At 44.2% G+C, this 12,607-nt stretch overlaps 1 protein-coding gene across 1 annotated transcript in view; it reads left to right on the plus strand.

The window, feature by feature from the left end:
* Positions 1-12,607, plus strand: part of PCNX2 (pecanex homolog 2) — a 284,046-nt gene that overhangs the window by 81,827 nt on the left and 189,612 nt on the right. The window contains exon 15 of the mRNA XM_021709971.1: positions 11,516-11,625. Coding sequence (XP_021565646.1) covers positions 11,516-11,625 — 110 coding nt within the window. The remainder of the gene's footprint in view (positions 1-11,515; positions 11,626-12,607) is intronic.

Consider the following 12,607-nt stretch of genomic DNA (forward strand, 5'->3'; position numbering starts at 1 on the left):
GAAGGCGGAGGCAGAAGGATCGCTGGAGCCCAGCAGGTTGAGGCTGCGGTGGCCGGGAGTGGCCACTGCACTCCAGTCAGGATGACAGAGTGAGACGCCAACTCAAAAAAATAAAAATAAAAATAATAATAATAATAGCAATAGTAAATTTGAAAGTAAAATTTAAGTTTTAACTCATTTTTCTTTATATTAGACTTCAGATTATATTTTATGGCTAGAATTGTGTCACTTTTAGCCGTAAGTCTTTTAGCTGTCTGAGCAAGTAAGGAAGTTCCTACAACTGAGGAAGAGGAGGAGAACGGATATTAGGCGGGCAACTAGTGCTTTCTCTCAGGCCTCCCTTCCTGGAAACTTAAAAAATGTAATTGCCCCCCAAAGTCAATTACTTCTGGGTTGTCATGATCCCCAAGCTTAAGTAGAATATACTTTGACAGTGGCAATTGACACTGATTTCAGGTAAAAACAGGAAGAATCATGATAGCTCAGAAGTGGTTCAAAATGGAATTGCAGTTGTCAAGTGAAGGGAGATCTGGCCTCAGGTTTTGATGGTAGCCCAGAGCATGTGCAAGGCTTAAATCCAGGAAATGCAGTGAAGTCAGTGTTGGCAGGATTCAGTAACTGACGTGGAAGGAGAGATACAGAGAAGAGAGGATGGGTGGAAAAGGGCACCCTGGGTGGGAATTCTGAGCTGTGTTGATGCCAGTCGTTATGGAAGGGGATGCTTGTGCCAGTGATGCCGGCAGAAGTTTATCTTCTCTGTTCTAGAATCCTGTGGACAATATTGTCCTACTGGTTTCACGTAATCCTTTTTTTTTCTGTGTGTGATCATTTCTCTGTGAAAAATATAGATACTTGCACACTAACTAGTAAGTAAAAGTCTCTGTCTCCTCATGTGTAAAACGAGCAACGCTTTCTTCTAAGGTGTTCTGAGAACTAAAAGTGGTGTTATACGTTAAGGGTCTAGTCAAGTCACTGCTCAGTACATAGGACCTGTTGTTCATTGCTTCTTGAGGTCACAGACTGCAGTTTCTGCAAGCTTATTTTTATATTCTAATTGCTTAGTTCCATGTGTGTAACATAAAAAAGTGTTCTACAAACTCTTGGATTGAATAATTACAGATAACTTGGAAGAAGAGTAGGAGAAGGAAAGCAAATGGCAATGTTTTCCAAAAAGTACACGCATCTCTGTGTGTGCCTCCATATATTACCCATGTCGATATAGATAGACGTGGATACATGGGACCTGTCATTTTGCCTTGCTAGCTAACGACCTCATTTTTCTCCAGTACCTATTTCTAGAAGTGAAATATTGTCTCAACTCGTAAATGTACGGTATTTTATTGTGTGTTTTGTTTTACCAAAATGGAAAACAGTAGGAAATAAGAATTTACTCTTAGCAAATAGTGAAGTCTGACTCACCATATTGGTTAGCATGATCGTTCATTATTTAGGGGACACATATTGACTACCTACTGTGAATGAGACACAGCACTAGTCACTGGGGGAGCCCCCTTCTGGGTATTTAAGGTCTTCAAGGAGTATCAGCAGGGACCGCTGCAGGGATACGCCCTAGGGGCTGGGGGAGCCCAGAGCCTAGAATGTGTCCTTGGCACGCTCGTGCGTGCTGGCCCCATGATGAGCCATGGGTCATGTGTGAAGTGGGAACGGAGAACACAGTTCAAGGCCTGGGTGAAACTGCCGATCTTACGACATTTCTGGGACTTTATGAACACAGAGCTCCTTTTACTTAAGATGGGACGTGTGTCAAAAAATAGACCTAGAAATAGGACTTATATTACAGTCAAAATGATGTGATCTAGTTCTTATTTTAGGATGTATAAAAACTTGCATCTCAGAAGTGCCGTCATATTTAATGCAGGAAGAAAACTCCATTCTTTTTCCTTAAAAAGAAAGTATTTAAACCTGGTATGAAAGGCGTAGCAGAGAGAATCTGACCTGTTTACAGTCACCTGCTAACCAAGCCTCCAATCTGTTCCATAAATTCCATCATAAGGAATGACTAACATTTCTAAGGAAGAAAAATGCTGGAACTAAGACTCTCTTTGGAGTGTGCTTTTGTACAAAGCCGAACTGCCCTATGCATTCCATCACAATAATTCCCAAATGCATATGAAATCTGCCACAGAACTGTAGGACTATTAGACAGTTTTATTTCTACCTCATAAAAATATTTCAAAACCTGTGGGAGTTTTATGAAGCCACACTCATCAATCTACATCATTCTCAATTTAAGAGCCCATGAGATGCATCTTAGAGCAATTAGAGATGTTAATTTTGAAGCAATCTGTCATATGAAATATACTTCATTATCTGTGGATGGTTGATTGTTCAAAACCTTATCTTCCTCCAAAATATTTATATGTATATATTTGTGTGTCTGTGTGTCTATGCGTATGAGTATAATAAGTAAATAATCTATGTAAAATAAAATTTAAGACTACATGTTTCAAATATAAAGGTTTGTTCTTAAAACTCCACCAGAAATGCCAGTCAGGACTTCCTGTCTTCCTTTCTGCTTTTCTTCGCAGAAAGGAAACTGCTGGAGCACTGTGCAAAGTCTTTCAAATACAGAGCATAATGCCTTTGATCATTTCCCTCCCAAATACCTCAGTTGTTCTCTTTTTCCTCAGATGTCAACAGTTCCTTCTCTGTCTCCGAATTAAAATTAAAGTATAAACATCCCCCAAAGCATTTTCTTACCTTCTGACTTGACAAGCTCAACTCTTTCGTGATATCTGACTCCTATTGCTACCAAATCCTCCCCACCTTCCCTCAGTCTCAGGGCCATCTTCTCACAGGTCTTTGCCTTGTGCACGCAGACCTGCCTGGGGATCCTGTCAGGGCAGACGGCCTAGGCCCTGGAGGGCTGACTGATAACCGGACAACCTGGGGGAACATCAGGGTTTTAAGGAGAGAGGAACACACAAATGTGGCAGAGGTGTCTTATCTTGATCTCCGCCTTCCCGGGAATTCTGATTTCTGTAAAAATAGTTCTGAGTAATTCCTTTTAGTTTCAATTTGTTTATTTAGTTATGTTTGTGTATGCTTGTGCGTGATAAACTGTGGAGCTGTTAAAACTGCTGTGCTTCTATGCAGTGGAAACATAAGAATATATAAAAACTTCCTGCAACTTCTCTTCTTTCCTTCTCTTCCAGCCAAATTTATATCTTAGCTCTCCAAGGTAGATGTCTGTCCCATTTAAAAATAATTTGGGCAGAGGAAATGCTAGTGTTTGCCTAATTGTAACTTCAGTATTTGATCACCCTTGTCCAGAACTTCTTCTTCTTTTTTTTTTAATGTTTTCATTTGTTGTTCTTTTGTTTTGTTTTTTCATTTTAAATTTTAGAATCTTGGGGTCCTTATGAGAATTCGTACATAGGTATACTGTGTGAAGGTGAGGTTTGGGCTTTTGACAGGACCGTCCTCCTACCCCCAGTGGTACCCATTGGGTGGTTTAGTATCCCTTATCTCCTCTTCCTCCCTCCTTTCACAGTGCCCAGTGTCTATTATTCCCATCGTTATGCCTGTGTTTAGTGCCCAATGTTTAGTGCCCACTTATGAATGACAACATGCGATATTTTTTTCTTTCTGTGATAATTCACTTAAAATGACAGTCTCTGGCTGCATCCATGTTGTTGCAGAGAACACAGTTTTGTTCTTTTTTATAGCTGTATAGTATTCCATGGTATATATGTGCCACATTTTCTTTATCCAGTCCACCATCAACGGGCATCTGGATTGGTTCCATGTTTTTGCTCTTGTGAATAGTGCAGCAATAAACATATGAGTATAGATGTCTTTCTGGTAGAACAATTTCTGTTCCTTTGGGTATATTCCCAGAACTGAGATTGCTGGGTCAAACAGTAGCTCTGTTTTTTCAGAACTTCTTTAATTTACAATCAAATTCCATTGCAGATACTGAAACATATTTCCTTTCATTTGGTTTTCAGAGTCAATGACAACCAGCTGCCTCTCTTCCCACGGCAGAAAATTATATAGGATGATTAAGAAATAAAGGTTATTTCCCATAAATGCATTTTCTCCAATCTTAACTCTTTCCCATTCTACCTGTTCCTGTACTCTTTCTACATGTTTTAGGAGTCCAGTCTTCAGAATGACACCCAGCTGTTCTTGTAGCATAACCAGGCTGATGCTTGAGAGCGAGTCCATGCAGCCAGTGAAGTGCATGACTGGGAATATGCTCTCCCCAGCTCATCCTCAGTTATTCTTTACAACGCCGCCCCATTGCTTGGTTTTTTCATGAAGCTATCACACTTGATCCCTTCTTCCTCTGGGTGATGGCACTACCATGTTTTACAAGGAGCGCTGAAGTAGGCAGGTACCTCAGTAGGTGTTCAAACACTGTCGCATGGATGGGTGCATAAATGGATGAAATAGCCTGTACAGCTGGGTACTTGTATGTTGAAGTGATTATTCAAAACACACTAATACTTTGTTTATGGAAGGCGGTGAGATGTCTATGTGTTTTGCGCAGTTCGCTGTTCACACATTTAAGGTGTTGGGGCACCCAGAGCACTGAACTGGCGGACTGTGAAGCCTGGTACTTTCTTACTACCTTGGGCAAGTCTCTTCCTTTCTTCCTGTTTTCTTGCTTAATCAATAATCTGAGGGGTTGAGACTAGCTCAGCTATATTCATATCTCTTCCAACTCTAATCTTTCTTGAAAATGGCGTGTGGGATGGTTTTGAAAAATGTGATACTCTGCACATGAAGGAATAACTCATATTGATATCCAAGTAGTCTTTCCTATGCTTCCTTGAGAAACCAGCGTCCAGTCTGAGGTGTGTGTGTGTGTGTGTGTATCTGCATTGGTTGAAAAAGTAAACAAAATTACGGACTTAGAGAGTGAGGGTGTTTCCAGGAGAGAGCCTCAGAAGATCCAGGCAGTCTGCTTTGTTGCCATCTGTCAAAACCCAGAGACATCCAGTTCTTTCTAAGAGAGAGTTGCATGGAGGTCTGAGGTTGGGCTCGAAGACATGCAAACCAGCACCTGGAATCCACACTCCTTTCCTCCCTTCATCCCATCCTTTCTTTGGCAGAATTAGTATGTCCCCTGGCAAAACTGTGTTTTTTGGGTTGTTTTTCTTTTTGAGTCGGAGTCTCACTCGGTTGCCCAGACTGGAGTGCAGCGGCTGCTCCCGGCCCCCGCAGCCTCGACCCGCTGGGCTCCGGCGATCCTTCCGCCTCAGCCCTCCGAGCAGCCGGAACTACAGGTGCGCGCTACCACGCCCGGCTGATTTTCTGATTGACTGTAGAGATGAGGTCTCGCTGCCCAGGTGGGTCTCGAACGCGGGCTCAGGCCATCCACTCACCTCGGCCTCCCAAGGCGCGGGATGACAGGCTGAGCCGCCGAGCCGGGCCAGAACTGTGTTTTTATGTCGTGGAAGGAAATGATTCAGCCCTCTGTCCTGCTCCCATGGGCGTGTTGCCATTCATTCCCGTCGAACAGTTTATCTTGAAATATTGGTGATGCTTAAATCCATGTAACAATGGAAGAATACATGTAGACTTTTACTAACATTGGACACATACCAGAAGGAGTATTACAATCCCTTAAAATAATCAATGAGAACTCATCCTGATAAGATCTGTAGGGTTAGATTGTGCGGCTTGGGCTAATACTAACCCATCTCAGCAAGGTCAAGTTAACATCTTGTAGAAGAGTTCCTATGTCCTGATTTTCTATCTCTGGTGCAGACTTGGAAGGATAAAAGGAAAAAAAATCATTGTTTTTCCTTTTGCCTTCAACTTGACGTTGATCCTTACTACTATTATTATTATGAAATGTGATTTTACTGCGGTCTTTAGTCCCCATATGAAGCTTAGGAAAGCGTACAATCACAGAAAATGAACATTTTATGCCAGTTACTGTACTGATGCTTTGCACACATTTGTTCATGTAATACAACAACCCTGTGGGAAGAGCACTGACAAATTGTTTTTGGTAAGGAAACTGAGGCTTGATAGATTGTCCAGTGTCTGAGTGCGAGCCAACAGCAGAGTTGGAACTGAAGTAAGCACTCTATGCCAGAGCCTATGCTTCTAACTACTGTTCTGCACTGTGAAAAAGGCCAGCCTAGCCAGGCTCGGTGGCTCAGCCTGTAATCCCACGTTTTGGGAGGCCGAGGTGAGTGAATTGCCTGAGCCGCGGGTTCGAGACCCACCTGGGCAACTTGGCGAGACCTCATCTCTACAATAAATCAAAAAATCAGCCAGGTGTGGTAGCGCGCGCCTGTAGTTCCAGCTACTTGGAAGACGGAGGTGGAAGGATCGCCGGAGCCCAGCAGGTCGAGGCTGCGGTGGCTGGGAGTGGCCACTGCACTCCAGTCTGGGCGACAGAGTGAGACTCCGACTCAAAAAGGAAAAAAAAAGTAAAAAAAAAAGAAAAAGGCCAACCTTCTCTGTATTTGTAGAACTTAAATCATCCCTGCAGTTTCCCTTCTTAGGTCTGTATTCTATAATAAGGATCCTTATTATAACAGCTGCTCAAATCTAGTGCATTGGTTTCACTGATATTTAGTAAATGCATGTATAGCCTGGGCCCTGAGCAAGGTGTGGAAAATGCACTGGGGTAAGACAAACAAGAACCTGCTATCTGTGGGCTCAGCCCAGTGGAAGGGTCAAATAGTCACATAGGTAGATAGTCGCATATGTTACTCAAATAGTCACATATGTAGATATATACTTGCAGTAAATGGTGGGAAGCAGAAGGAAGAGGGGCAGCATTGCTTGTCTCTCACTTCGTTGTTTCTGATTTGGGATTTTTTGCTTTGCGCTCCTTTTTCTACCAGTGCTGTTTTATTCAGTTATATTTCAGTTGATAGGGTCCCTCAGTATTAGTGAGGTGCGGCTGTCCTTTGGTGTTTGTGTTCAAGAGGTTTGATGAAATACAGTAGTAGAGCATAAATGAGAGAAAAATTAGGTAAGGGGTATTGGGTGAATAAGAATCGGTAAGTTTAAGTATCTAAATATATTTAGAGACCGGACTTAATTTATCATCTTCAAGGACCATCCATCATGGGTACCCTTTCTTTTCCAGTGAATAAAAAACCAACATGGACTTGCGACTTTGCAGGGTGCAAGCCTGTTTCAAATTTCACTAAGTCATTGCAGCAATACTTTAAGCAAGCTGTCATTATCCCCCTTTTACAGAAGAGGAGGCTGAGCCACCAAGAAGTTAAGTGCCTTCCCTGTTCACTCCAGCAACGGGTGAGCCCGGAGTCAGCTTCTGCCAACACCTGTTCTCTTGTCCTTTTCTTTGTTCCATGGTCATAGTTACTAAATCCTTCTCATAGTGATTTATTCCAGCACTTCCCTGTTTATGGGCTAAACTTGAGAGAAAGGCGGTGCCTTCACACAATTGTGAATGAAATACACAGCATTGGCCAGCGCAGAGGAATCAATATCAGAAAATAGAAGTTAGCAGCTTTTTCTCTTTGGGAAAACTTTCTGTATTTATTTTCTTACAGCCAGGTACAAAATGAAAGAAGAGAAGCCCTAGGCAGATGGACAGAGCAGGGGTGGAATAGATATGAGGATGGAGGAGGGGCTTTATTCAGCCTGCCTGGCCCTTCCAGAAGCCCCTGCAGGAGAAGGACCATGTTTGTGTTTCTCATGTGCAGGACTCCACTTACCTTCTGTTCCTTGACTTGTGTGAGCCTCTGCTTCCTGCACTGTGGCTCTAGTGTGCTCTGTGAGCACCTCATTGTCACCTCCCCTGTTGTAACTGACCGCAGTCACCCGTATGTCCTTCTTTTCGGAGACTGTGTCTGTCCTGCTCATGGCTGTGCCTCTGGGTGCCTGGCACATCTCAGGCGTGAGTAAATAAATGTCTGATGGATGGACTCTTAGGAAAGTGTGGCACTCAAGTTCAGAATAGCCTTTCTGTTACTGGGGTGCTGTCGGAAGGAAACATGAGAAGCACCGTCCAAGGATTGCCCTTTCTCTGATCACCTCATCACTTCCACAGCACGTCACGGACAAATCCACATTTGATGTAAGCTACTCAATACTCGATTCCCGTACCTTCTGATCTTGCTGAAAATTCTCACCCACATGCATCATCGTGAGAGCTAAAGCCTGGTAGTCACTCTGTCAGAAGATACCCGGATGTGTCAGTATTTGTGCGAGATATCGGGGAGAGAGAGATGCTGGACTGCCCTCATCGGGGAACCCACAGGAAGCAGTGGGACCCAGTGAGAGGCACTGAGAGTGTCATGGAGTGAGGGAACACACACACGAGAAGCTGCTCGGGGTGGTGGTGCAAGTTGCATCTTGAAGGGAATCGTGCCTTCAGGTTGCATCAGTGATAAAGGAGCCAGTAGAGTTAGAGCTAACAAGTCTCATCACAGGTTGTTTTTGCTCTGAACATAATGAAAGACTGTATTTACTCTCAATTTAGTGAAAACATACCAGAGTCCTGCTCTGTCCTTGTGACTTCGATGTATCTACACAACTTCTGTGGGCAGGAGCTCTCAGGTGAGGGGTGGGGCCCAGCCGTGCCCACAAAAAATGAATGAGATATCTTAAATGCGATTCTGGAGGTGTTTAAAGGTGATTTTGATGCACAGAGGAGAAGGGTTCCATTCTGCCTGGGGAATCAGGGGAGGTAGCCCTGAGCAGCTGGAACTTCTTACACTGGGCACTGAAACATGGCTAAGAGTTCACCGGGTAAGAGTGCAGTAGAATCCACCCAGGGCAGAAGAGCCCCCTGTGCAGATGGAAACGTGTGTAAAAATGGAGAGTGGAGTGGAGAGGAGGAAGTAACTTGTCCTGATGGTATTGTGGCTGTGCAATAATCCTAAATGTGAGGAATGAGGCTGAAAAGTTGAACTAGGGTAGGGTTTCCAGCCTTCTGAGGTCCAAGGGTGAAGCAGAGGACACGAAAACCCTCACTGCACTTCATCCATAGACTGGTCCGAACCACTCAGTGATCAGGTGGTCTCTTGTCAGGAAGGGTTGCTGGTCAATTGTTTTTTCAAAATTGTTTTGTCAAAAGGAGTGTCAGCCTCAGGTGTTTGGTTGATGTCCATGGTGAAGTTTTTTGAAAGGGCTGGTTTCTGTTTAGCCCTTAGGGAAGAAAGCCTAATGGTAGGTAGTGGGGGAGGGAGTAGAACAAGGTGAATCTAAGCTCCTATCCCGTTGTGGCCGGGAACTCAGTTTTTCAAGATTTCTCTAGGGTCCTTTGGGTCAACAGGTGGTCTGTTCAGTCACTTGGGGAGGAGGGCGGGTGGAAGGGGGCTAGGATTTTCTTTTTAGGTCACAGACCTCACCAGACACAGAATCTTCCCGAACCTTGATTTTGGCCTTCCAGCCTTCGAACCTGAGAAATAAATCTCTTGCATCAGCCCAAAGGGACTAAGAGTGCAGTGGCTTGTGAGAGCATCTGGGCCAAAGACAAAGAGGGGCCTTTTCTGTTTGTTAAACGTGTCAGCAACTTAAGCATTTTTATCGACAGGGCAGAAGGAACCCATGAAAAGAGAGGATATCCAGGGATATGGATGAAGTCAGAGGAGGAGGACAATCTGGGGTGTGGAGGGGGAGTTTGGCCCAGAAGGAGGAAGTACACCGCTTCCTTGGATACAGGAAGGGAAGACATTGTGGAAGGAAACTCCGAAGGGAGAAAAGATCGGTGGAGAATGCCTTTATCACTGGGCGGGAATGTCTCGGCAAAATTGGTGCGGAAGACATCTGCACTGAATCTGAAAACGAATAAATGCAACCATAGTGCCTGAGGGCCTTGGAAAAGTTACTGCTGCACAGGCTGGGGGAAGCCCACCGGAGAGGCTTGCAGGGCATGGCACAGCACGGGCTAGCTGCGAGAGGGTGCCTGGGAGTAGCCAGTCTTGCTTCCTGACTGTGCCCAGTGCAGCTCAGTGGCCTCAATGGCCTCAGCAAGGGCTAGCTTCTTCAGCTCCCCTTCTAGATACTATTCTCTCAGGCTCCTAGACCCACAGGGTGGGGGAGGTAAACACATTTTTTTCCTCTTCCTTTTTCTATTAAATTTTTAAAAAATTGTTTTTTAAAGACAGCGTCTTTTTCTGTCCCTCAGGCTGGAGTGTGGTGGCACCATCATGACTCTCCACAATCTGAAACTCTTGGGCGCAAGCGATCCTCCCACCTCAGCCTCCCGAGCAGCTGGGATTACAGGCACCCCACCATGCCCGGCTAGCTTTTTTTTTTTTTTTTTTGTAGAGACAGACTCACACTGGATCTCAAACTCCTGGCCTCAAGCAATCCTCCTGCCTTGGCCTTCCAAAGTGCTGGGATTACAGGCGTGAGCCATGGCGCCCATTTAAGAAATATGTTTTAATTTCTAGGAAAGGGAAGCATGCACAAAATAGAACCATACGCTCTGCCCAGTGTATCGTTTGCTTTTCCAGCCTGTCTCAGCAGTTGCAAGTATAATTGCTGAGCACACTCGACTCATCCCTTTGTAGATTTGATTTTAAGCACCATTAACAACTCATCCTCCTCCCATAAAACAAATCTTGAGTGAAAAGCGTTTAAGTCCTTGATTAAATTCAACTTTCGGAAGGGAGCAGCAATTCTGTTGATGGTGACTGAAAAGTGTAAATGTATAGACTGTTCTTCTTTGTAAAGGAAAGACATGTCTGTGTTGGCTGGAGTGACAGGCGTCTGTGGAGGGAGAGAGAAGTCCAGGCTACCGCGCCTCTCAGGGTGGCAACACGTATCACCCCCGTTCTGCCCTGCCCCACTGAGGACAGCATGTTCCTTGCCGACATCTGCGCTTCTGTCAAATTAAACCTCAAGTGTCTTGCTTTCTTCATTGCAAATCATCTTTCTCTGTTCTTCAGGAGATTGTTTTAATCTTTACCAAGTTTGGTTTCAGTCTGTTGTTCTATTTGGTCAGTTCCTTAGGCCACTTTTACACTTCTTAAACCTTTTAAATCATTGAATAATAAACACTAAGAAATATAATTCTTTTTTTAATTTTTGATTTTTTCAATTTTTATTATAAAAATGTGGGGTACAATTCAGGGTCAGGTATACAAACGCTGATGATGCAGGTCCCCTTGTTGATGAGGTATGCCCCTCGCTCCCTAGCAGTTTCCCTCAACTGCCAATCCCACCCCCCCGACAATGAAATATAATCCTTATAATCATGATTAAGTATTATACTGAATTCGGAAGAGGTGACACATGGTTAATGTTTTATTTTATAAAAACTTAAACTTAATTTCAGGAAAGATTAAGTAAAATATATTTTCATAAATATGTACAATTCGTCTGAAATCCCCCGCTCCGGTCCTTAGTCAAAAGCCATGTTTACACATGAACAAGGTTTTGTGTGTGCCCATCAGACACATGTATGCCCATGGGCAGGAGTGATTACAGGGACCCCGCGTCCATCCAGAAGGACCTCAGGACTTACCTAAATGTTTGACAGAGAGAGATCCTGCTATGCTGCCCCCAGCCATGGAGACTTGGCTAACTGATGTCTTTTCCTTAGGAACCGTGGAGTACACAACACATCCCGGCGCTGTTTTCAGCCTTCTGTGGCCTCCTGGTTGCGCTTTGCTACCATCTGAGCCGTCAGAGCAGTGACCCCTCCGCGCTCATGTGAGTCACCCACACTGTGCTCTCTCACTGCCATGTGGTGGGCACAGCTCCCGCAGCCCTGCTCCCTCCCCGAGCGTGAGAGATGACCATTCAGGCTTCACAGCGATTTGACTCTTGTTAACTAGCTGGCCACTCACCGGAGGAGGGTGGGGGAATTGCAGGACTAGCCAGCAACTGATGAAAATCAAGGGCTCAGCGAACACTTTACCTTTGCTCTTGTGCTTTTGGAATGAGACGTGTAATAGCAGGAACAGATGGCAGACAGCACCCAAGGCCTGTTGTGACTCTCCTGTGGGGCCTTGTGTGAGAAGCTACAGCCTTCATAAGTGCCCTTTCTGGATCCATTAATCATCTTCTGCCTTTATTCCAGGCAGTTACCCTGTGGAGACTAGACCAGCACCTCGGAGAGGGAGAGTTTTATTTTATTTTGTTGCTTTTTGTTTCCAATATGGCCGGTGCCCTCCAGGTTTGAATTGAGGTCTGTGCCAAATCTTTTAAATGCACTTAATAAAATCCTTAGTAACTTGAGAGTATACATTCCAATCTTCCCTTTAATAATGTCTTTGGCAATATATACTTTGGGACTGGAAATCCTTCATGTAATGCTAAAGTGAGTGACTCGTATTGACTGTAGTATCTTACATAATTTGTCCAAACTTAAGGAAAGATTTTGACTTAAGATAACCATAACTATCTGGAGGCCAGAGATACCATAATTTAGTCTGTTAGTGCAACAAGATGAAAGGTGTGAAAAATAGGGAAAGAAAATGCAAAATATGGTTTGCACAATTTTGGGGGTCAGTTGTATCACTGCCATGTTGACTTCTGTTGCCGTATTTTTGTGAGAATGAAGCCTTTGTGGACCTCCCATCCCTACCGACAATAGATACCCCGGAGGTATGTGACTGCTTTCACTAGGACGAAATTTGAAATTTGAAATCAAAACATATCTTCAGGATCACTTGAATATGCACCTGTTTTT

Source organism: Carlito syrichta, unplaced genomic scaffold (assembly GCF_000164805.1).
Source record: "Carlito syrichta isolate Samal-C Ts95f unplaced genomic scaffold, Tarsius_syrichta-2.0.1 Scaffold287805, whole genome shotgun sequence".
Taxonomy (NCBI): Eukaryota; Metazoa; Chordata; class Mammalia; order Primates; family Tarsiidae; genus Carlito; species Carlito syrichta.